The 26,798-nt window shown below is 35.2% G+C and overlaps 1 protein-coding gene across 2 annotated transcripts in view; it reads left to right on the top strand.

Moving 5' to 3' along the window:
- HIF1A (hypoxia inducible factor 1 subunit alpha) overlaps positions 1-26,798 on the top strand; it is a 42,689-nt gene that overhangs the window by 13,906 nt on the left and 1,985 nt on the right. For both annotated transcript variants that reach the window (XM_027568783.2, XM_027568784.1), the window contains 12 exons: positions 7,108-7,298; positions 7,668-7,813; positions 7,896-7,980; positions 11,427-11,539; positions 12,103-12,305; positions 16,961-17,067; positions 18,535-18,682; positions 20,484-20,704; positions 21,563-21,849; positions 23,286-23,408; positions 23,540-23,961; positions 26,200-26,308. In XM_027568783.2, coding sequence (XP_027424584.1) covers positions 7,108-7,298; positions 7,668-7,813; positions 7,896-7,980; positions 11,427-11,539; positions 12,103-12,305; positions 16,961-17,067; positions 18,535-18,682; positions 20,484-20,704; positions 21,563-21,849; positions 23,286-23,408; positions 23,540-23,961; positions 26,200-26,308 — 2,155 coding nt within the window. The remainder of the gene's footprint in view (positions 1-7,107; positions 7,299-7,667; positions 7,814-7,895; positions 7,981-11,426; positions 11,540-12,102; positions 12,306-16,960; positions 17,068-18,534; positions 18,683-20,483; positions 20,705-21,562; positions 21,850-23,285; positions 23,409-23,539; positions 23,962-26,199; positions 26,309-26,798) is intronic.

The raw sequence follows: 26,798 nt of genomic DNA, 5'->3' as shown, positions 1-26,798 counted from the left end.
ATCAATAGCTTTTTTCTAACTCACATCAGATGCTTACTAAATGTTTACTTACATTTGAAAGTGCATATCCAGGTAATCACAGTAAATCCAAACAGTATGCATTGTTTATAGTACTGATTATTATTATGCTGTTCAATTACCACAGTCTGTAGTGTCACAGGAGCACTGATGAAACACAAATTCAGGGATCCTAAAAAAATGTTGAAGGGGCAGTCAGCCTTCCATGGGCTTAAGTCAAAGTCAAATAGAAGATTAGGGCCAAATACTAAAGCCAAGTAGAACTTATGCACATCTCTACTAAGAATACAAAGATGAAGGGCGCCTGGGTGGCTCAGTCAGTTAAGCGTCTGCCTTCGGCTCAGGTCGTGATTGTGGGGACCTGGCTTTGAGCCTGCTTCTCCCTCTCCCCTTCTCCCCCGCTTGTGCTCGCTCACTCTTTCTCTCAAATGAATAAATAAAATACTCTTTAAAAATAAAAAAAAAATACAACGATGAATGAGATGAATGAGGTAGTTTCCCGCCTCCAAGAAGCTTTAAGAATTTTAGAGGAAGATAAATACAGTTGACCCCTGAACAGTGCGGGTGGTTAGGGGCGCTAACTCCTTGCACAGTCAAAAATCCATGTATAAGTTTTATCTCCCCCAAAATGTAACTACAAATAGCCTTCCTCAAAAAACTTAACTACTAATAGCCTACTGTTGACTGGAAGCCTCACCGGTAACTATTAACACATATTTTGTATATGTTTTATATACTGTATTCTTACAATAAAGTAAGAGAAAAGAAAATGGTATTAAGAAAATCTAAAGAAGAGAAAAATAACATTTACAGTACTGTATTGTATTTGTAAAAAAAATACTATGTATAAGTGGACCCACACATTTCAAATCTGTGTTGTTCAAGGGTCATGTGTATCTAGCAAAATAATCAGAATTTGAGATCTAGAGGAGAGGAACAGTTTTGGAAGACAAAAGAGAAACAAAGTAATGCTGAATATTTCTCACATAAATACAGCAAGCCTCTTACTGAGAAGGGTACCTCGGGCAGAGGAAGACTGAGCCAGAAAGAATGAAATACTATGCTTTTGAGTAACTGCCACGTGGCCAAAGAATATAGGAAATAATGAGGATGAAGAGATGGACAGGGAACAGTTTCCTTAGAAAATAGATTTTGTTATGTATACATTTGATTGGATTTTAAGCAGGGTATAATATCTGATTTCTTATTTTGGAATGATGATTGTGGTAGTAATTTGAGGGCGAAATTAAAGCAGAGTAATAGTGAAGTAGTTTAGTTAGTGGTTCCCAAATCTCACTGTATATCGTATGCATCTTGGGAGTTTTAAAAAACCCAGAATTTTGGGCCCTGCTTCAGATCTACTGAATCAGAATTTATGAAGACAGAGCCCAGAAGTTTGACATGTTGAATGTCCGTAAATAATTATGATGCACCTAGACCAGCATTTGAAAATAGGGCATTAGGTAACTATTTCTACAGTAGACTAAGTGGGAAGCTGTCTAAGCTCCATGAGGGCTGTTCTGTGTATCCCTACATTCCTTGTAACTGGCACAGTGCATACTAGGTGCTCAATAAATATTTATTTAATGAATGTTTCTTTTTTAAATTTATTTATTTGACAGAGAGAGAGAGAGCGAGAGCAGTAACACAAGCAGGGGGAGTGGGAGAGGAAGAAGCAGGCTCCCTGGCAAGCAGGGAGCCCGATGTGGGGCTCGATCCCAGCACTCTGGGATCACAACCTGAGCCGAAGGTAGATGCTTAATGACTGAACCACCCAGGTGCCCCTTAATGAGTATTTCTTAAATGAAGGAGGTTATTCTGAGGTTCAGGAAGGCCACTTCCCATCTTGTGTTTTGTTCTCTATATAGAGTTATAGTTAAGTGAGCTAATACATGAAAGTGTTTAAAACAGTGCCTGACACATACTAAGTGCTCAGTAAATGTTAGAAGGGGAAAATTCTCTTCATCTTTTCTCTTATGGTACTTTGTGTGATTAGGTATCTTGGCAATTGGTTTATGCCTAGCTACGTCTGAAGTGAGTATGCAGATTGGTTTTACTTTGGGGATCCAGATGTTGAGCAAATAAAACACCAACAGTAGTGAGCTGAGATGTTAGAATAACTCCTCTGTACAAATTAAAGTCTGGTGGGAGTATTGAGGTAGATTGAATTACTAGCCTCTGATTCTCTTCCCTTAGTGGTTGGCAGTATTCATTAAAGGTTGTTTTGCCTTTAAGAGCTGGTGGACAGTGGAGCCCAGAGCATCGCCATTATAGGTGCTTTTGAATTAGATTCCAGGAAAGAGCCTGGCCATGAGTCCCTCTGAATGGCTTACAAGTCCTAAATTCCAAAGCCAACCTCCACACCTCTCTTTATGTCTTTGGAGATGTGAAGTAGACAAATTTTGAACTTTATAATGCCTGGATGTATGCATACTTAGTAATTAGAATGAGTTTCTGAGAGGCAGTGTAATAATACTGTTAACAGCGTAGTTTCTAGAGCTAAATTGCTTGAGTTTGAATATAGGCTCTACAGTTTATTTAACTCCATAAACTTGGATACGTTATTTAACCAGGTTCCTTATCTGTAACGTGAAAATAATAAAAAGTAAGTTAATTGATGAGAAATGTTTAGAATACCATTGTGTATGTAGTAAGTACCTTGGAGTTTGGATTTAAAGCTGTAGGCCAAAATGCCAACTGAAGAACATGGAAATTTCCTCTGGCCTGAAACTTTAAGACATGCAGGGCAGTTAAAACAGTGAGATGGGGGCGCCTGGGTGGCTCAGTTGGTTAAGCGACTGCCTTCGGCTCAGGTGATGATCCTGGAGTTCCGGGATCGAGCCCCACATCGGGCTCCCTGCTCAGCAGGGAGTCTGCTTCTCCCTCTGACCCTCTTCCCTCTCGTGCTCTCTATCTCTCATTCTCTCTCTCTCTCAAATAAATAAAATCTTTAAAAAAAAAAGAAGTGAGATGTACAGTTTTCACCTATCAGCTTGACAAAAATTCAAAAGATAAGAAGATCCGTAATATATATTGCTGCAGAGTGTGTGGGGAAGTAGATAAACACATTCATCACTTAGCAGAGACAAAAATGGGTACAGACCTTTTTGGAAAGGTAAATTAAATGCCACATCCTTTAGATCATGGAATTTAACTTCAGAAGGTCTATCCTATGTAGAAATACTAACATAAGAACTGGAAAACAACAACTTGTAACTTCAAAGCCAGAAAGAGTTTTTAAAGAAACAAATAATAGAGTTGAGAGATTAAAAAAAATGTATACATTAACTTTATTAGAAATAGGATGGATTACCTGTTAGAACTTTGAATGTCTGGCTCTAACTTCAGTTTTTTGTGTTTTTTTGTGTTTTTTTTGTTTAAGTATTTATTTGAGAAAGAGGGCATGCTAGCAGGGGAGAGCAAAGGGAAAGGGACAAACCCTCAGAACGGAAGCAGGCACAGGGCTCGATCCCGCAACCCCATGACCCCGATATCATGACCTGAGCTGAAATCAAGAGTCAGACACTTAACCGACTGAGCCACCCAGGCACCCCTAACATCAGTTCTCAAAGTCACATATATTTACAATCAGGAATGCTAACAGGCTTTTCTCCTGTAATTAGACAACACAGATGAATTAAAATATCTGCAATTTTGTGTTCTTGTTAATCTAAAGAATACTAAGCATTCTCTGTAAAATGGCTATTGCTATTTAACTTTGTATACAAGAAGCTTCGTGACAGTGGATCTAGATTATTTTCCCAAATATATTTCCTATACAAAATAATTTTAAGATACAGTTGTTAGCTTCTTGTCTAGTACTGTATGTTAAATAATAATAAAATAATAAGTTTGTGAAAACTATAGTACCACAAAGGTTAAGCTATTTTGCTGCTTTACTCAAACAGTAGTCCCAGAACAGTCATAGAAATAGGTAAACTGTTCAAAAGACAGAATTTTTCCTGTACCCTTAACTGATTTCTACTATGATTAGCAGATGTGAAATAGCACTTTATGTAGACTTGTCAGTGCAGAACTTCACTGGATCTGTACTTAATAAAAACAACAAAAGATGGAATTGATAATTTAGAGAAATACAGTGACCTTATTTATATGCAGAAAATCTGCCTGTTTTCTTCTGGTCTACAAAACTTTTATTGTGCAATCTAAGTAGTAAGTAAATAAGTAGTACAGGAATCATCTCTCTGGGGCCTACATGATGTGGTCTACCAGAAATTTCTTGTTCAATACTGTAGTTCTGTGGGGTATGACTGATAAAAAGAGCCTTCCTCTGAGTAGACAAGAAGCTAGGCAGTTCAGATGCTGAAACTCATAAGAACTTTGGAAGTTGTAGCTTTTAGCTAAGCAAAGTTTTAAGAGCTCCCATAGTTAAATGTGAAGAACATAAGATACATTTCCATATTAAATCTTTTTTATAGGTCACCTGATTGTTTTATGTCTAGATAGATTATATAATAGAAGACACACTGATTTTCTAATCTAATTTAGTTTGTCAACTCTTGAAGTACCATATTACCTATTTTATTGAGGCTTATTTCTCTTCCAGAATTCTGGCTCATCCTGAAATTCTTCTTCTAGTGTTCCCTGCATAAGTATATTATGCTTTAAATGTTTTATCCAAGCTCACATTTCTTACGGATTTGTCTTATAAATTTAGTTGCCACATTTTTTGACAATTATTATCTTCAAAGTTGTGGACAATACAAGTATTTCTAAAGGTATGGAGATAATCACCATGGTTAGCTAAATCAGATACCCTTTAAAAGCATATAGCAGGTAATAAAAGGATTTAAATTTTTTACCAAGTGTTTCATTTGGGTAGTCATTTTTTGGTCGCTTAAATTTGGTTGAGTAATTAAGAGAAGAAGGTGAGTAAGTCTGATGAAAGTTTCTGATTAATCAAATTCTGATCACCTGGACTAATTGTGACATTTAAACTTATATTCAGGTTTATCATGAGATCATTGGTCATCACACTTTTTGGTGGTTTTACTTCAACCAGATAGGAATCTGCTTCCCACTACCATCCCTTCCTCTCACCCGCCAATCCATAGGGGAAAGAAGTGAGGAAAGTTAGGTGCTAGAGCCAGTGGTGGGGGAGGGACACACTGGATCTCTACCCCCATACTTGGGAACTCTGGTATATGTATAAAATAGATTTTGAAAACTTTTATTGTTGTACATTTGTTTCTAAGTTCAAATTTAAAACATTCACTTAAAGTTAATGAGAACAATGAGGCAATTCTAAGCACATAAAAAAATGAAGTTACAGACTGTTGACATTGTTGCATTTTCATGATAGCCCCAGTCTAATTTATTTTCATGGGTTTTTAAAAATTATGCAAAATTAAGAAAATCCTGATTTACATAGATCACTAGTTATAAGTAGTAATTTTAATAGCTCACCTTAAATCTCAAGACACTCAAGTTAAATTGATCTAGGTGCTTAAATTGAATAATTTGTATCAAAGTTCAGTTACTAAAACAAAATATTCACATTCCTTATTAAGTTATAAAAGTCAGATGAAGCACACAAACTTAAGTGCTAAAACTACATTATCATTAGTATATAATACACTGTTATTCATTAGTTATACAACATAGTAGGAGCATGTGCTGAGAACCCTGCCTGGTTTTTTTTAGTTGTTGTTTTTGAGAATATTGCTTCTATGATTGAACCTTGCAGTTTTGCAGGTGATTTGAAGGGAGGAGAGATGTGAGGTAGATATAATTATGCTTTATTCATAGGCTGTAAGGCGGATTAAGTGAAATAATGCTGGCAAAGTCCTTACCATACTACTTGCTAAGTGCTCAATAAATGGTAATGGCTTTTTTCAACATTTAATAAATAATTGACTTAACAGGATTAGGTTGATTGTCATAGGACAGCAGCCGAGTATTTGAGGTAGAAACAGCATTCTTCCTTAAAACAACTGTGGAAGAGCAAAGATTTAGGATTAAAAAAAAAAAAACTGTGTTCAAATCCCGTCTGCTACATAATGGCTGTTTTTAACACTATATAACCTCCTCTGTAAAAAGGGATAATATTTAACCTATTTGCAATTTATGAGAGAACTAGTTACCTGGTACAGGTTAGCGTTTGACACATAGTAGGTTTTAATAAAAAATAGCTGTTAGGAAGAAGCTAAGGACAGAACCAGATTTAGCGTTGTTTACCTCCAGCTGGGTCAGGAGGAGTAGATGTTGCTACAGTTAAGCAGAGGAAAATGTCTCTGCTTGGTGTGACTTAGGAAAATCTTTCTGACTGACTTTATTCTTGGGAGAGTTCCCTAAAGATATGTCATTGTTTTGACACATTTAGTAATCTTTATTAACCTGTTTCTTTCAATTCTTACTGTTGTACCACATCTTCTTCTATTACTCCTGCCTTTATTTGGTACCTGTTGTGCCAGTAATAGATTAAGGGGTGCTAAGAGAAGAAGCAACCTGAAAATGGTAACTTATTATAGCAGCTAATATAAGTATCTATAGCTTACAGTCAGTATTGCTCATGTGGTAGGGTAGAGGTAGAGGATGGGAAAATATTGGCGTCAAAAGAAACTTGAGTCAAAAATCAGTTTTAGCTGCAGTCTGTAGTCTGCCTGCTTAACAACTTCCTGTTTTCAAGTTAATATGTACAGCTTTAGTTTCTCTAGACTTAATGGTGATTTTTTTTTTTTTTTTTTATGTTGAGACTACTACTGAATGGCTGTGAGGGTATAGCCTTAGATACGCAGGCGACTTTTAAGATTTTGGTTAAAACAAAAACATCCTCTCCAATTTGATATTCCAGGGAGGAAATACCTGTTTCAGAAAGGTTTAAAGCTTCATCTTGGACTTCTTGTGAGAGTTCCTTATGTCTTCAGTAACCCAAAAATTTTTGTAGCTGTATTTTACATTCTTACTTATACATTCGTGTAATAGACAAATCTCTGTATAATTTGATTTACATGGCTTCTTTAAATTGTTCCATGAAAAGCAGAAAAATATATAGTGTCCAAGCAAAGGCAAACTCACTTATATAAATTTTCTCTTTTTCTCTCTTCCTCCTCCTTTTTTGTTAAATAGGATAAGTTCTGAACGTAGAAAAGAAAAGTCTAGAGATGCAGCTAGATCTCGGAGAAGTAAAGAGTCCGAAGTTTTTTATGAGCTTGCTCATCAGTTGCCACTTCCCCATAATGTGAGCTCGCATCTTGATAAGGCTTCTGTTATGAGGCTTACCATCAGCTATTTGCGTGTAAGGAAACTTCTGGATGCTGGTGAGTTGTTTTACAAAAGTGTAATAGGCCTAAAAATTAGAAATTAGAAGTAATTAGAAGGTGGTCATACTCAGTCCTTCTTTAATGTGATTTTTATTACCTGCTTTTAAAACTTCAATAAGGAATTTTTAAGATATTGGCCTTTCTCCCCCTCTTCTCTTGCCCCAACTTCCTACTTGTCTTCCTTTTAATAACATGACCTTTCTTTCTCTTTTCAATGGTTTGCTTGCTGTGTTACTTTAAATAATCATTAAAACAGCTGGCAAATCTAATTGTAATTTTTAGATAAAGTATCATATATTTATAAAAATATCTAAATATTATCATGTAAGTATAACTTTTAAGTTATTTTTCTTGTGCCTTTTTTAGGTGATTTAGATATTGAAGATGAAATGAAGGCACAGATGAATTGCTTTTATTTGAAAGCCCTAGATGGTTTTGTTATGGTTCTCACAGATGATGGTGACATGATTTACATTTCTGATAATGTGAATAAATACATGGGATTGACTCAGGTAAAATACCCACATATTAAGAGCCCTCTGTATGTTTTTATGATTTTATGATATAGATCTAATTTTTTTAATGTGTTTACAGTTTGAACTAACTGGACACAGTGTGTTTGATTTTACTCATCCATGTGACCATGAGGAAATGAGAGAAATGCTTACACACAGAAATGGTAAGAAGAAAAGTCTCTTGTTTGATTTAATATGACAGATGGTTTTACATAATAAGATACTGGTACTAATATTTAAGTTTTGCTCTTGTATTAACCTAAGGCTCAAAACATCATTTCATGTTTAATAAAATTTTGCTCTGTGCTTTGTGAAATCTACGTTATTCTATTTTTTAGAAATTCCATAAAAATACCTAAGAAATTTTTTAAACCCACCTAATTCCATGAATAATTATATAGATATAATACCACATAAAATAAAATGGAAAAGTAAATAAAAATCAGGACCTTCGAAGAAGTCAATTTATAACATACAACTTTAAGCCAGGGGAAGTCATAATCAAATAAGATTTTAGATAGTGATTACACTTAAGGTACCAGTGTGTGTTCAAGCTTTCTAAAGTACCAAGATAAAGAAAAGAGAAAGTTCACCAGATTTTTAAGAGCCTAATAGCTGCTTATTTGACCTCAGAATGTTCACAATTATTTGAGACTATGTAGTAAAATTACCAAGTATTATAATATGGATGCCCCCACATTAGCAACAATAAAAAAGATCCGCTAAGACCTCTTAACTCTTAGGAATGAATTGTTAAAAAAAAGTAAGATTTTTGGAAAATATCTCTTGAATTACAAAAACTTAATTACTAAAGAAAGTCTCTTCACACCTGTGCCATCTTAAAGTATACTGATAATTCATAGTTACCACAATGAAAATTTGTCATTATTCTCTGTAGTTCTCCAATTTAAGTATATTTTTGTTTGATTCTATATTAAAGAAACTCAAGTTCATAGCACTTTTTGAATATTTCTATGGTTTTCTTTTTCATCTCATTTCATTTATGATAATAGTTAACCTCTATTGAGAGATTACTATGCACCAGAACACTGTTCTCTGCATATTATATGCTTTCTTTTTTCCTTGTAACATCCTGTGAAGTTACTATTTCTGTTTTACTGAGGAAACTGAGGCACAGAGTTATTAAGTAACTTACCCAAGATTACTTGGTTCGTAAATGGCAGACTGCAGGTTAAGCTCAGGTTAGATGAGCTCAAGTCTACACTCATTAGTACTCTGGAGATCTTTCATGTTCACCAACTCTCACTACATTCTGTGACCACTTTTAACCTTGCCAGTAGGAGGCCTCTTCTGTTTGTTAATTTCATACTTTGTGTTTGCTCTGAACTTGGAAAGCAAATGTATAATTTTTAGAATTTTGTATAAAGGAAGAGTAAATACACTTCACACAGGGACCTAAGCGGGCTGTCAATTAGTTTAATATAGGACTTCGGATGTTTAGACTGAGGTTTGTACTGGCTGTTCAGTGCTTACCTAGGGCTAGACTATGAATGGATGGATATTAGGAAATTTTGTTTTGATTTGGTAATCATATTAATGCATTATTCTAAATCAAATATATTCTGCATAATATAGTTTAGATATATGTTTTTAAACAGACTTTTTCTAATTTTTTTAGACAAATGGTTTTTTAAAACACATGAACTTCCTGAAAATTATTCCTAATGTAATGAATGTTTGACGTTTTGTTGAGAAACAAAAATGCACTTTTCACTTTTAGAAAAGGGCTGCTGCAATGTATCACATTTCAATGAGAACCAGTGGTGTATTTATACAACATAGTCCTATTATTTTTTCATTTAAATTCTAAAATGATGACTTAGAGGTCATTAAATTATTAAAAATATTTATTTTTAGAGGTCTGAAAATTTAGTTCTTTTAAAATGTTTTTTCCCCCAATTAGGAAAATGCTAGTACCTTGGTTTTTAAATTAATCTTCATGTCTTAATTTAAAGGCTTTGGGTTTCCAAAGGTCAGTACAATTCAAGCTTAGATTATGAAGGACTGAAAATCCACAGAGAATTTACAAGTAGATTTCTGCTGGCACCACAACCACAACCCAGTTCTGTACCGCAACTGAGACCAGTATGGTTTTTGTGGCATCTTTTTAAAATCCATTCTCAAATGCTTCTAGGGAGGGCAAATTTAATCCTTATTTGAGTAAACCCAAATAATTTGTATCAGCACCAAAACCTCCCCCTTGCCTAGTTCCTTTAGTATGTAGAACTAGAACACTTCTTCTGGAACTCTTCTTCCTCAAGAGTCCAGCATTTCTAGTTAAGCAAGCCTAAATTTAAACTTAATATCTTGTTTCTTTTCAGGGGAGCCTGGGTGGGTCAGTTGGTTAAGTGCCTTCAGCCTAGGTCGTGATCCCAGGGTCCTGAGATTGAGTCCCACATCGGGTCCCTGTTCAGTAGGGAGTCTGCTTCTCCCTTTCCCTCTGCCTGCTGCTCCCCTCTGGTTGTGCTGTCACTCTCTGTCAAATAAATAAATAAAATCTTAAAAACAAAAAACCTTGTTTCTTTTCTACTTGGCACTTTTCTTTCAATATACTAGCCTTAAAATCTCCAGATCTTTTTTTTTCTTTTTAAATTTCTCTTCTACCCACCTACTTCTATCAGTTTCCAAGTTTTTATAGATTCTGGTTCTTCATGAGTCTTTTGTCACCCTTCTTTTTACTTCTGCTACTGCTCAGCCTGATTCCCATCATTGTATTTCAATTCTAATACATCATATATATTGCTTCTAGATTAATGTACCTTAAGTTCCTGATTGTGCTTCCCATCTCAGAATTTTCTAGAAGCTCCATGTTGTATATTTAACACTAAACTCCCATTAGGCCATCCAGAGCCCTCCATTGTTACAGCCCTCATCTTGCCTTTCTAACTTTCTCAGTCCCCTTCTGCATGTACTTAATATTGCAGCAACCTGAACTATCTACTGTCCCCTGAATATGTGTTTTATTCCCCACCTCTGTGCTTTTCATTTTTTTCCTTTTCACCATTTCTTAGTTCTATAAGGTTTGGAATGGGAGTAACTAGACCTGAATTTATTTCACTCTAATTTTGCTTTGAAAAGTCATTCAGTATTTTTTTGTTTTTTCCTCTAGTAACAAAGTAGAAATAATGTCATGCCTGCTTTACAGGAAGATTTAAAGAAAAATCAAATATATAAAAATGTTATTTGCTCTGAAAAGAAAGTTGCTATTTTAAAAGTTCTATAAATACATAGAGTGCTCAATTATCAATTGAGCTAACACATTTAGCAAAGGTTTGGAGGAGTTTGCTGAAGTTCTTTTTTTGGGGTATGCTTGTAAACTGATAGCACAATTCTATTTCTTTGTAATTTTGCCAACTTCACTGGTTTGAATGTGAAGTGATTAACTGTTACTTGAAACCAGGGAATCACTGTAGTTGTGAACCCCAGTTACTGATTGAAGCATCTTAGATCCCTTGGACGTGGTGGAATGTGAGTCGCTATTCATGCTGAGACTTTTAATTGAAGATAGCACCTAAGTGCTACTCTTACTGTGACAAATTTAAACATTTAATTATGTTTTTAAATTTTATTTCATGCTTTCATTCATTAGGCCTTGTGAAAAAGGGTAAAGAGCAGAATACACAGCGAAGCTTTTTTCTCAGAATGAAGTGTACCCTAACTAGCCGGGGGAGAACTATGAACATAAAGTCAGCAACATGGAAAGTAAGTAAAAATGATTTGTAAGTGGTGATGTATACATCTCAACACTGCAGATATTTAAGATAGCATTAGAACTGTGAGGGAAAACATACAGTTGTTCATTGGCATTTGCAGAGTTACCATCTAAAACTAGTAATTTGTCAGTTTGAGGCATGAACTTAAATTATGTGAATTGTCTCACTGGTGTACCGAGCTAACTTCATCATTTGGCTTTGCCATCCACCCAGTGTTGAATTTTGATAGAGCTTAATTTTCTATTTATTGTTGTTACATTTCTTTGCTCAGTGTTGAAACAGTCATCAAAGCAAGAAATAACAAAATAATAAATCAAAAAGCCACTCTGACTGGATGAATGAAAAATCAGCCCAGATTTGGCTGAAGGAAATTTTTTTAAAGAGTAATTTATGGTACCTGAGTCATGCGTGGTGTTATAGGGGAAACATTTATTGATTTCAAAGATAATCGTTATCAGAGCTTCCTTGCCATGTCACACTTCAGCTGTTTATCTCTGCATTTTTTTTACTAGCATTTTACATTTTTTAAAGAACTGTTTTCTTTGTACACAGGTACTTCACTGCACAGGCCATATTCATGTCTACGATACCAACAGTAACCAATCTCAGTGTGGGTATAAGAAACCACCCATGACGTGCTTGGTGCTAATTTGTGAACCCATTCCTCATCCATCAAATATTGAAATTCCTTTAGATAGCAAGACTTTTCTCAGTCGTCACAGTCTGGATATGAAATTTTCTTACTGTGATGAAAGGTAAATGATATATAAGATATAATTTGAAATTGTAATTAGTCCCTAGCATTTTTTTTTACTGTTCACTCTAATAAAGACTTTATGCCTCCTTCCACTAAGTTGAATACAGTGATACATTGTAGAACTCAGTAATATTACATTAACTTTGTAGATTAATTCAGCCACATTAACTGAATACTTACTATGCACTATGAGTACTTTACCAAGGTTCTATCCAGAAATCACAATGATGAGGTCTTTTTCCTTTCTAACTTATTCAAAAAGAAAATAAACATATTTCAAGGACAATGCATAATTTGAGGAAGAATAGATTACTTTTGGTTATGGACTAGAGAGGAAAGTGTTTGATCATCTCCTCACCCTACATATCGCCCATGATTTCTATTGCCATTTCCCAAATTTATGTTCCTAACTATTTTTAATTGCCACTTTGATATTTTTATCTGGATATTATTTTGTATTAATAAACTGAATATTTCTATGACTGAACTGCACCGCTATTGTCCCAAAACAACTTTAAAAATTGCTTTTCCTTTTAAAATGCTAGCATGCTTAGTATACCACTGTAGACACACAACTCCTGCAAAAATTTGGAATTTATCCTTAACTTTTATTTTCATTATCTGTAATCAGTTGGTCTCTAAATGTTACAGATTTACTATCTACATATATCTCTTGATCCATTCCCTCCTTTCTACCCTTGCTCTCCTGCCACTGAAATCTTCAGCTCGTTACTATAACCTTTGACTCAAATTTTTGCCATAATCTCCTAAGCTGCCTCTCTGCCAACAGATGTGTGTAAACCTTTTAATCTCTCATCCACATTCCCAAAAAGTGGACTTTCTAATGTAAAAATTAGATCCTGTCATACTACTTTTGGAAATGCCTCAATTGTTTCCCTTCATCTTTACACAGAAAAAAATTCGGTTTATAAAAATATTAGAAGAGGGCGGGAGATTTTTCTTTATCAAAAGATGTACATTTTGAAAAGCTGAAAGAAAAATAGACCTCCAGTAAAACCCAAACTTCTTAGCATGGCCAACAAAGATATTTATGACCTGGCCTGTGCCCATTTCTCTAAGTTAATCAGGAAGAGAGGCGATTCCTCTGGTGTGGTCCCCTACATCCTACAGCTACAGACCACCACATGCTGACTTGCTGTCTTAGTGCCTTTACACACATTTTCCCATTCCGCACTGAAGTTTTCTTCAATCCCTAACATAATTACCTTTCAATAGCCATCTACTCCTTTGTGGAGCTTTCCTTGTTCCTTCAAGAAACTATACTATTCCTTGTGCATATGTCTGCCACAACATTTTTTCTACTATTGTAATTATTTGCTTGCTTGTCCCATTTTTAGTGTAAGGCTGTGTAACATAGTAGCTGAAGGCATAGATTCTGTAGCCAGACTACTAAATCCTGACTTTGCTGCCTATATCCAGGTGATCTTGGGCATATTAGTTTTTCTTTATAAGCATCTTTTGTTTCATCATCTTTTGTAACACTTAACTTTATGTAGGGTCAACTTAAAGACTGTAAGAGAAAACCAATTTTAAGCACTTAATCATAAAATAGATAGGAATCCCCCTCCCCACTGGACAAGGAAATGTGACAGAACTCTGGCTTTAAAATCACATAATCCTGGATTCAGTCCTGGCTTGCAGCTCTGATACTTACAGTGTGGCCTTGGTATTTGAACTTAACTATTTCACATTTTATGATCCTTATCTGTTAAATAAGGGTAATATTTTGAAAGGCTCTTGCCAGGATTAAAGGAGTTTGTTGAGTGCCTAGTACACACAGTGAATGCTTTACCACTGGTGTCCACTATCAGAAAAATGAAGATAGAAAAGCTAACAAGTATTTTAGGGTGTTTATTGCCATTATTCATGTGAATATATGATAGAACAAGATACCCATCTCTTTTTGAGGAATTATTTTTTATTTTTAGAACTCAGTAGCAAAGTATAGAAGTAAGTTGGAGAGAAAGGAAAGTGGTGGAGCTAGAATCAGAATTGAGAAAGGGAATGACATTTCTCTCTGGTTATATCAGAAGACTGGCAAAATGATCATGACAGAGGAGTAAGGACTGCCAGCTTAGAGATCAACCAAGTAAGGTTTTGAGTTTGACCAGGAGATTATTGTTTTCTGGTTAGAGCTCTTTCTAGGAACTTCTCACATCTAAAACCTCTAAGAACTGAGACCTAGAAAAATATTTGCTCAGTTTTGAGAAAATCTAATGTATCAAACTTCTGGCATTCAGAATATCTCACAAATAATATTTACTGTAACAATTTCCACATATAGTCATTCAACACATTTATTTGAGCATCTACAAGTTCATGGCAAAGTAGAAATGAAGAGCAACAGTTCTTATCCTCAGGACGCTTATAATGAAGGAATAATACGCTGCATAGTTGCTTTAGATCACAGGTTCCTAGTCTCTTAACACTTTTCGATAGGATTTTCTGAATTACTCCCCTTTTTGGTACAGAATATAAGTTATGTATTCTCTAAAGTTAAATAAAATTGACTTTCTAGGAAAATATGTTGTTTATATTTTAACATCTTGTATCCTTCAGTGATAGACATACCTCAACTCAGATTGAGAAGTACTGACCAGACACCTAATTAAATCAGAGCTTCTTAACATGAAAATACAAGGCCCTCATTAATCTAGTTCTCTAGCCTCATCTCTCCTCACCTGCCCCCCACAACCACATGAGTCTTTCTTGTTTACACAATGTCAAACATTTTCTTATCTTAAGCATTTTCTCATCTCTGTCTTTGCTTCTGGTATCCTGTCTTCCTGAAATGGTTTTGCTCTCCCTGCTTCTCGCCTATGTTCAACTCCTAAGTCTCCTATAAGAAGTTGTCCCTCACCCGACTATTTCTTCTCAATGGATAAGGGTGGGTCCTCTGATTCCTGCAACAGATTCCCATCATTACACTTAGCACATTATTTCATAAGTAGTATGGTAACTCTTCCAGAAGATTAGCTAAACGTTGAGTTTTGAGCTTGTATTTTCACACCCAGAACAATACCAGGCATACTTATGCATATAAAGATTTAAATAATGGAAGTTTTTTTTAATTCCATGGGAATTTTATTTAAATAACTTACATAAAACCAATTAAAGTTATTTTTAGAGTATAATGTAAAGAAATAGGACTGTTTTTTATAAAATAATTTCCTTTGTAATGCTGCCACCTAGTGCAGATGTGTTTAGGGATATCCCTTTGTAAAGAAGTCTGGATTTTAGCTTGGTTTGGTTTAATTTGTTTTTTTTTATAAACCACTTTCTATTTACCTATTTTTATTTTGGAATAAACTATATGGCACATCTTGCCTTAAAGTGTGACAACACAAAGAGTATTACTATTATACATTTCTTAGAAGGATATCTCCCCTGTGTGTTTTTTGTAGTTTTTTTGGACACAGTGCATTAAGTAACTTTGCTTACACCTCAGTTAGAAAGTCCTTTAAATTCTAAAGCCTGAGAAAATGAAAAGTTTAACTCATGTTTTGCACTCAGAAAAAAGAGAACATTTCAGTTTAGTATGGTGCTAAGTATTCTCTTTCACATGAAATGGGTTCCATTTCAGACTCGTTATAGAAAGTAATATCTAATCCCTGTCCAAAAAGAGTTGCCTGGAAACCAAAAGGGGTAACTGAATTTTCTATTCCATTTTCAGTTTGATATCATTTTTCATCTGAAATGAATTCCTATAATTTTATATTATTTAAAAAACTAAGTATAAGAGCATCTTCTAAAACCAACATAATATGTATTTCTTAAGTTCCCATTTAGTGTGGATAGTCTTTGGTTGGTGATATTAAAATTCTGTAGTATTGATCCCCCAAAGTGAAGCCTTGCCTAAGGGCACTGTTAAAGAATCTGGTTTTATGGTAAACTAATGTTATGGATTTAATCTTGTATTTCTTTTTTTTTTTTAAAGATTTTTTATTTATTTGAGAGATAGAAAGCACGAGAGGGAAGAGGGCCAGAGGGAGGAGCAGACTCCCCTCCGAGCAGGGAGCCCAATGCGGGACTCGATCCCGGGACTCCAGGATCATGACCTGAGCCAAAGGCATGGCTTAACCAACTGAGCCACCCAGGCGCCCTGGATTTAATCTTATATTTCAAATTAAATGTCAGTGGCTACCTTTATAACTTTCATCATTTAATTTAGCAGTACTTCCTATCTATTTATGAATCCCCTGTCTTGTTACCAAAAGTAAGTACAGTAAAATGTGATAAAAATAGGGGGTGCCTGGGTGATGCAGTGGGTTGAGTGTCTAACTCTTGGTTTCGGCTCAGGTCATGATCTCAGAGTTGTGGGATCTAGCCCCATGTCAGACTCTGTGCGCGCACGCTCTCTCTCAAATAAGTAGATAAATATTTAAAAAAAAAAAATAGGTATCAAGTTTGGGTGAAGGGGATAAAAGAGTCAAGTAGCAGGATGAACCCAGAGGACTTACCAGAAGTGCATGGTGTGTACTGCATTTAGTTAACTGTAGAGTTACCAAAGGTGAGATGTAAACTCACTCTAAGCAAAGGAGGATGCTCTTAATGCGTATCAGTTACTTTGGAGAAGCAAAATTTTTCTTTATCACTTAGTTTCTTTTTTCTTTTATAATTTTTACTTAACAGAATTACTGAATTGATGGGATATGAGCCAGAAGAACTTTTGGGCCGCTCAATTTATGAATATTATCATGCTTTGGACTCTGACCATCTGACCAAAACTCATCATGATAGTAAGTACAGTGAAGAACTACAGATACTCTAATTATTTAACTCTTGCAGTCTCTTTACTGTTTAGCCATATATGTAACTTTTTGGTTAAAATTAACCAGTCTTCCTAGACTAAACATTTTTTTTTTTTTTTAAGTTTGGGGCTTGAACTCAAAAACCTGAGATCAAGACCTGAGCTGAGATCAAGAGTCAGACGCTTAACCAACTGAGCCACCCAGCTGCCTCTCCTAGACTAAATGTCTTCTTTTTTTTTTTTTTTTAAGATTTTATTTATTTGAAAAAGACAGCGAGAGAGAGCAGGAGCAGGGGAAGGGGTGGGGGGAGAAGCAGGCTCCCCACTGAGCAGGGAGCCTGATGCTGGTTGGATCCCAGGACCCTGGGATCATGACCCAAGCCAAAGGCAGATGCTTAACCAACTAAGCCACCCAAGCACCCTTCTTAGACTAAATGTTTTAATAGAACTCTTCATAAGGGATTTTGACCATTAAGTCTATGTTTTGTGTTTGTTATAACGAATACTAAAGTAGAATCATTTAATAATATATAAAACTAACTTGGCATTTTAAATACAAAGACTAAAGGTCATAGAATATTACAGCATCATTTTCAGAATTCATACTTAAGTATTCAGACCAGTGGTTGGCACATGGAAGGCACTCAGAAAATAATTGTTCAGTAACTCAATGAATTTGAAGGTGATCAATGTCATGTACAAGTGGTAACAAGTACCCTTGACATAAGATACAATTCTGTTTTACTCGTGAATGTTATTTAAAAGATCCAAGTAAGTAAGACTTTGAAATATCACTTGCCTGAAAACATGGCTTCCCAGTGTGATTGGGGATATCTGAATGTCACTGAGTTAGTAAGATTAGCCTTGAACTGCAGAATGAGCCCAAGTCGGCAGTCAGGGCCCCAGTCCTCGTGATAATGTCATCATTACTGTTTATCTAGTACTTTCTCCCAAATCAGTAAGAGATTAAGATCGCCTAGACTGTCAAAAGATTTCAGCGTGATATCAGTTGAGAGTCAGATATGCTAGCACAGTTATTTTGAAGCATCGTTAATTCTCTGGAAACCTCAGTAGAAATTTAAGGAAATATAGCAGTGCCACTTGCTCAAATGCTCTCTGTAGAATCAAGATTATTCTTTCTGCAGTCTTTCTGATACTTTCAACATCTAAGTCATTAAAGGAATTTTAGTCACTGCTGTCCTTCATTCCTGGCTTTCATTTTATTTAAAGTGAAGATTGGCAGGAAAGGAGTTTATTTTGGGAGTTAGAAGAATGAAATGTGTATATTTTTGGCTATGCCAGGGCTTTTTCTCTGTTTAAACGGTTACAGTTGATTCCATTAAAATAAACATCTCTTTTCTAAAATGATGACCAACATTCAGCATCCATTCATTTGATTGAAAATTCAAAGTTATTTTCTCTGCGTGACTCTTTTTCCTTTCCTTTCCACTCCTAGTGTTTACTAAAGGACAAGTCACCACAGGACAGTACAGGATGCTTGCCAAAAGAGGTGGATATGTCTGGGTTGAAACTCAAGCAACTGTCATATATAACACTAAGAACTCTCAACCACAGTGCATTGTATGTGTAAATTATGTTGTGAGGTAAGCTTGGAAAGTAAATATTTTGGGGGAGCAAGTCATTACTTTTTTGGATAATCTGTTCTTTCATAGGAAGAGAAGATTATAAATGTTACCTGAAATTTATTTTCACATTTCTACCTAATTATGGTTTTTAGTACTCTTGACTGGAGTGTCCAGGCCAGCTATTCTGCAGTGATTCTACTAATATCGGTAGCTATCTGTTTCCATCCTTTTCACTCTCATTTTTAAAAAAAGACCTTGAAAAAAAACCCAGAGATCTCCTGTTTGTTGGATTAGTTTGTTCTAGTTATATATCTATCAGCATATACTATCTCAAGTAATTGCGTTATTTTTGTAGGAAGAGTACCGGCCTTGGCATAGTTAGATCTGTGTCATAGCTCTTTCACTCATTAGCTCCATGACCTTGGGAAATTCTCATTTCTTTGACTTTCACCCATATAGGAGAGATGATAACATTTAGCTCAGAAGGTTGTAATGAGGATTAGATGAAATCCTATATAAAGGTGACTGTAAAAGGCTGTATAATGTGGTGCATGGCTCTTGTATATTCATGAGCTCTTCTTTTAGTTGATTGGCTTGTGAATATTAGGATATCATAAACCAATCTTTCATTTGATCTACTTCAGCAAGTGACTGCCCCCTTCTAGTCCATCTTTCAGATTACCACCATGCTGAGTTTTCTTGCATGAATATCTAATTTCATTTTCCTTAGAATGGTTTTAAAGATCTTTTTATCATAAGATAAACCATGGCTTACTTGCATAGCATCATTTCTTGTCATTTTCTCTACTCTCATGCTTTCACAGATTCCATCATCTTTCTAAAACTATGGACACCTGTCTTAGGAAGACTTTGGTCATTTTATTTTTGCCACTTCTGACACTATCCTATAATGTTGTTCTTACAGTTTTTTTCATGTTTTAATATTAGTGCCAAAAAGTTCTTTTGTGGCTTTCCCATTATATAAGAATCACCCACTTGGAATGTCCGTCTTTTCCCCTACCCCATCTGCCAAAAAAACCCTACTTGAGCCGGAGTTTCAGTTTGTTGGCTTCGCTGTGAAGCAGACCTTCTCTATTTTAGCAATTACCACTTTGTTTTTTAATTGTTTGCACATCTACTTTCACACTGGGTTACAAACTTCTGAGGGCAAGGGTTAGGTATTTTAAACTTTGTATCCTTGGTTCATTTCACTTAGTGAACACTTAAATATTTGTTGATTAAAGGAACAACAAAACATTTAAGCCAAACACAAAGATGGATCTGTTGTTCATCATCCCCTCTTCAGCTCTATCCTGCAGGTGTTACCATGATACCATTTTCTTACCATCAAGGAAAATGTGGCACCCTTCTTAGAAAGGCCTTGGGTGTTTATGTATCTTTATATTCTGGGACCATCCTTAGGTCATGCCTCATACATCAGTCCCAAAGAGTTCTTCTGTGCCAGTTTCATTACATATGAATCAGCCCAAAAATTGTGAAGATCTGTTTGTGCCCTTCATGTACTTGACTATTATATTTCTTTGTCACCATCACTCTTTCCAGAGGGATAGCTGAATGAATTTTCTTAATTGGTCAAATATTTGAACTATCTTGTACTATGAATTTTTATATGTGTTTATTTCATATTGGTATTTTAAACCCTAAATGTGACCAAGTATGCATGAGAGATTAGGATAAGGCATCTTAAAATGTTCCTTTTCATAAAGAAGAATTTTAAGAGATAAGGTTATTTCAGAGACACCCCCCCAACATTGTGTCAATGCTCATTTAAGAATTACTCGTCTCTCTTTTTTGACAGTGGTATTATTCAGCACGACTTGATTTTCTCCCTTCAACAAACAGAATGTGTCCTCAAACCAGTTGAATCTTCAGATATGAAAATGACTCAGCTATTCACCAAAGTTGAATCAGAAGATACAAGTAGTCTCTTTGATAAACTTAAGAAGGAACCTGATGCTTTAACTTTGCTGGCCCCAGCTGCTGGAGACACAATCATATCTTTAGATTTCGGCAGCAATGGTGGGTCTTTAGTTATTCTTTTGATTGCCTAAAAACTATGTCTGTTGGTACAAGGCTATTTTAACTGAACTTGGACATGTTTTTGTGGTAATCATTTGGGCACTGTAGTCTTTTTTTTTTTTTTTTTTTAAAGGTTTTATTTATTTGACAGAGACACAGCGAGAGAGGGAATACAAGCAGGGGAATGAGAGAGGGAGAAGCAGACCTCCTGCCAAACAGGGAGCCCGATGTGGGGCTCGATCCCAGGGCCCTGGGATCATGACCTGAGCCGAAGGCAGACGCTTAATGACTGAGCCACCCAGGCACCCCTGGACACTGTAGTCTTATATACTTTGTTTTTCAGAGTTTTTTTCAATACTTGCTTAAATATTTTTGCCCCTATAATTTCTCAGCATTCCTGCTGCTTTCACAGTGTTGGAACTTGTGCTTCAAAGGGTTCTTAGGTATTTCTTCTTCCCACTTTAATGTTTCTCCGCTACTCTGTTTCTATATCCTATTGCCATATTTTCTCCACAATGTAGCAGTTATATTGCAGTAAGTGTAGTTCATTAAAGGATAAATAAACAGTAATACCATAATATCAAACATTGAAAATAAAAACTGCTTTTCAGAATTGGTTAAATTTTAATGAATAGAAGGTATGAAAAGGTTGGAATTGCAGGGGTTTTTATGCCATAAATATAATAGGAGCTGTCAATAGTAGATTGGAAAAATAACTCAGACTTATGTTTATACTATAATATCTGTAAACTTTCTGATTAAGGAAAATTTGGTAACATTTTTGTTTGATTGGATACATTTCTGTATATTATTAAAATCTAGCTATTCTTAATTGACTAATAATTTTTTTCCCTATAGACACAGAAACTGATGACCAACAACTTGAGGAGGTTCCGTTGTATAATGATGTAATGCTCCCCTCATCCAACGACAAATTACAGAGTATAAATTTGGCAATGTCTCCCTTACCTGCTTCTGAAACTCCAAAGCCACTTCGAAGTAGTGCTGATCCTGCACTCAATCAAGAAGTTGCATTAAAATTAGAGCCAAATCCAGAGTCCCTGGAACTTTCTTTTACTATGCCCCAGATTCAAGATCAGCCAGCTAGTCCTTCTGATGGAAGCACTAGACAAAGTTCACCTGAGGTAGGTGTCATGATATAAGAAGAGGGTAACTTTCATATTTTAATGTTCAGGAATGTATTCATAAAAGGAATACAAAAAGTCTTGAATTTAGACATCCACAGAGAACAGTGTGTGTGCCTGTAATTGCTCCAAGCCATTGATAACTACCCTTTGAGTTGGAGAATTGTCAAGTAGCAAAAGGCTTATTTTAGCGAAGCTTAAAAGGGAAAGGACCCTAAGCTATTTGCCTAATTTAGCCCAATTTCCATTACTGTTCTGGATTAGTGTAACATGAAAATACCAAGTCTTACACAGAGTAAATACCTAATAACTATTTTTTTTAAAGATATTATTTATTTATTTATTTGACAGAGAGGCAGAGAGCACAGGTAGGCAGAGGGGCAGGCATAGGGAAAGGGAGAAGCAGGCTTTCCGCTGAGCAGGGAGCCCGATGTGGGGCTTGATGCCAGGATCCTGGGATCATGACCTGAGCCGAAGGCAGTCGCTTAACCGACTGAGCCACCCAGGCGCCCCCCTAATTATTTTTATTCAAATTCTGTCTTGATAATAGTTTTTCTGTAAACACTGAAAATGGTCTTTGAGGGCTAGGCTGAGGCCAGGACTAAAGATGTCACATAGGGCTCTATTTCTAAATCTAGAATGATTCCACTTCAGAGCTTCCTGTGTCTAAAAATAAGCTCAGGAGTAGGGCAACTCAGACTTGAGTATTATGACGAGTGATGCGCAAGTAAGTCTTAGTAAGTGGTGAATAATTTTACATTAAATATTTATCAGTTCAGACTGGCAAGCAAAGAGTAGGACATTTGACATCTCACAGCCTTCTGGAGAATATATTCTGTGCTGTGGTTACTCTGCTTACCAGCATAAAAATCTATTGATTCGTTTTGTTTTTAATCTAACAAAGATGTTAAAATGAGGGAAGCAAAAGTTTATGCTTAGACTATGTAGTTACAGTTTATTGGTTAGAATCCTTGTTCAGAATTCCTAAAATAGTACTGTATTCATTAAGGTGAAGGCAAGCAGAAGAACTTAAGTCTCCACCCCTCCCCTACCCCAGAATACATGTGAGATTTTTAGGTACATCCCACAGAAGTGTGGCTTCTCAGAACAAAGGTAGATTCCAGTGAGTGTATTATTGGCCAGTTAGGTACCATGTGGGAGTTGAATTATTAGAGGAGTTTTATTTTTCAGAAGAAGCAGACGAATGTATCTTTTAGTCCTAATTTTATGAATGATGTTACACAGAAATGTATATATTGGCAAAATTAGTTAAAAATGTAAGCTCAAAAGTTTAACTTCTCACTAGTTACATAAAATGTGTTGGAAGAGATGGACTTTGTTAGGGATTCTCTGAGGTGTGCTTTGAGAATTCTAACAACTAGCAAAATATGCATGTTTCCTCAGGGAAATGTAAACACATTGAATTCCTTTTACAGCCTAACAGTCCCAGTGAATATTGTTTTGATGTGGATAGTGATATGGTCAATGAATTTAAGCTGGAATTAGTAGAGAAACTTTTTGCTGAAGACACAGAAGCAAAGAATCCATTTTCCACCCAGGTATAGGAACTTGTTTATTATATTTTCTATTAAACTTTATTAATTTTTAGTTTGAAGTGATTCTGGGTTTAACTTCTTGTTCTTTTATAAGATGTGGCCATTGTAAAACTCATATACTTGTTGCTTTGAAGGACACTGATTTAGACTTGGAGATGTTAGCTCCTTATATCCCAATGGATGATGACTTCCAGTTACGTTCCTTCGATCAGTTGTCACCGCTGGAAAGCAGTTCTACGAACCCTCAAAGTGCGAGCACAGTTACAGTATTCCAGCCGACGCAAATTCAAGAGCCTCCTGTTACCACTACCAGTACCACTACCACTGATGAATTAAAAACAGTGACAAAAGATGGTATAGAAGACATTAAAATATTGATTGCATCTCCATCTCCTACCCATGTACCTAAAGTAACTGCTAGTGCCACAACATCACCATACAGTGATACTGGAAGTCGGACAGCCTCACCAAACAGAGCAGGAAAAGGAGTCATAGAACAGACAGAAAAATCTCATCCAAGAAGCCCTAACGTGTTATCTGTCACTTTGAGTCAAAGGTATTTATATATAACATTAAAGTTATTACCATTCTTTTATTATTTTTGAGAAAACGTGTGTGGTGGTAGCTTATTTCTAAACATAGCTAACTTTCTGGTAAATATGCTTTAAGAACATTAAATTGACATACAAATTCTGGTAAAACAAGCACTCAAAAAAATGTTCCTAAACTAACTGTGTATTTATTTTCTTGAAAATAACCATATCACCTATCTAAATGTAGGAGGTAGGAGGGTCTTCCAGTACCTTTAAAAAATGTAATGCAGTCAGTAAGTCCTTAACTGTACAAAAATTGGCCCAGTTTCTTGTAGTTGTTTAAATCAGACTAGTTAACTATCCTCACTGTTTCTGTCTCGAGTTATTTTAAAGCTTACCTGAATAAAAGATCTTCCAATGTAAGGGTATTTCCAATTCCCCATTTCAAATTAAGCCTGATAGTCTTCAGTCCCCAGTATTCAATACAGGTATTTACAAGCCTTCTTTTAAAATGTATGTGTAAATTGCTTTTATTTTTCATGACATGTTTATAGAACATTAGCTGTATTATAAGTTAAATCGTTTAAGAGCTATAACGGGAATCTAAGCATGATGTAGGATGTTGCTTTTATGGAGTTAGTTTGAGCAAATACCTGTACACCACCCAAATTTTAAGTTATAGTTTCTATATATAACTTTTATAGTGGGATTTGATATTTTAAATTTGAGGCTGTAGTCAGAGGAAACAAGTTTTAGCTAGTCAGTGGGGCAGTTTGTGGAGGAAAGAAACCATTAATAACAATAGCAAGAAAAAAAGCACTGCCATAACAAGACTTTATGGCTTTTTTTCTCTTGCCCTTCATCACTATTTTGACCTAGAATGCTAGGAGGAACCTTTCCCAGAACTAGGAAAAGATCTTGGGGCTTTAGTTTAACAAAAAAAAATTTTAAATGTAATATTTACATTACTTTATAAATTAGTATGTCACCAACTGACTTTAGACTCAAATTCCTTTAAGGCTGTGACAATGTCTTAGACATTTTCATGGTACTAATACTTAGTACAGTATGTAATGTGTAATACTTGTTCAGTAAATGGTTATTAGATGGATAAATGGATGAATGAATATAGTTATAGAATTGGCAGTGACCTTGAATTTGCAGTTTACTGTTAGCTACAAGAGGACTATGGGATGTTCAGTTTTCTGAACAACTGTGTACCTGTCAAAACCAAAGTCTAACATCTAGTCACTTTAGCAAGTTTTTTTTCCACATTAGTTCCAAAATAGTATACACTAAACACTTTTTAAGAGATGAACTTACCTTGAAGAAATAGAGGCTTTTTCTTTACTACTACTGAAATGATATTTACATGACAGAGTTATACTTCATAAAGATAATGTATAGGAATTTTAAAACCTGCCTATCTGTATAGTGAAGGTTTCATAGAATTTTTTAAAATAGAAAACAAAACCTCATGTAGGAGAGCAATTTGAATAATGTATCACTTATCCATATGGCATTCTTAACTATATGGAACAGAGCAAGGAGCTATTGTGATTGTGTATGGGCTGGGGAGAGGAGTTCTTGAAAAGACAAAACAGATAACAGAATTCATGTGCCTGATGCATAAAACAGTTCTTTGCTGTTTAATATTAATTTTAAATGCAGATAGTTCAGGTTTGATAAGCAGATCAATACTGAGGACAAAGTGGCTTAGTGGAAAAGATTACTGGGAGCGAGTGGGTATCAGGAAATCTAGAATGTACTTCCATACCTGCAACTAACTAGGTAACTCGCTTAAAGTCCCATTGCTAACAAGCTGCAGGTTTCTCATTTATAAAATAGTTGTTATATACCTCCTTACTTGGAGATTGGTGTGAGGCTAAAATGAACTAATGAACATGCAATATTTTATAAACAAAAACACTATACAAATGTGAAACAAATCTTGTATTCCTGTAGTCCCAAGAATATCTGTGTATTTTACTGGGTGGAATAAAGAATCAGTATTTCACTTTAACCTATAAAAATATCCATTTAGTTCTGTTCAGATCTATTTTATAAATAGGTAAATGCATATTTTAAGAAATTTTGTTTTAAAAATTGAGCTTTGACTTTTAAATAAACTTTAGTAATCAGGAAAGTTCTCTTACATACAACATTATATTCCTTAATGTTGGCAAGCAGACATTATGTATTTTCAAAAACAACTTAGTTGGATATTTTAAAAATAATAAAGCAACCATATTTTTTTTCAGAACTACCATTCCTGAGGAAGAACTAAATCCAAAGATACTAGCTTTGCAGAATGCTCAGAGAAAGCGAAAAATAGAACAGGATGGTTCACTTTTTCAAGCAGTAGGAATTGTAAGTGTGAGAGTACATGTTTGTTTTTCTGTTCTAGCTAATGTGTTGTATATAAGTAATTCTTTGTTTCTTCCAAATACAGAAGTTGTATTTTCAGAGGTTAAAAATTCTTTCACTTTGTATGCACTATTTCATAAAAATACATTTAATGAATACATTCTCGTTGTAAAAATTCCAAACAATACAGATGTATTTTAAGTGAAAAGTGAAATTTTCCACTCATTCATCACCAGTCTTGTTCTCTTTGCTTTCAGTTACTTCCCATCTTACCCCCCTTTAAAAACAGTAGTTAATGTTAAGTCAGGGATGGTGTAATTCATACTGATATTTTCAGATCATATTAACTAGAAAGCATTTACAGAAACAATTGCCATAATGAGTGGCAAATGATTTTATCATAGTATTAAGAGAAAGAAAATTTAGGGCTGTATTTAAGAAATATGCCTGCATACTGTTATTACACTTAAGCTGATTTCAGCGTTTTTGATCT

The sequence above is a fragment of the Zalophus californianus genome, chromosome 6, assembly GCF_009762305.2.
Source record: "Zalophus californianus isolate mZalCal1 chromosome 6, mZalCal1.pri.v2, whole genome shotgun sequence".
Classification (NCBI taxonomy): Eukaryota; Metazoa; Chordata; class Mammalia; order Carnivora; family Otariidae; genus Zalophus; species Zalophus californianus.
This window is presented reverse-complemented; position numbering and strand designations above follow the sequence as displayed.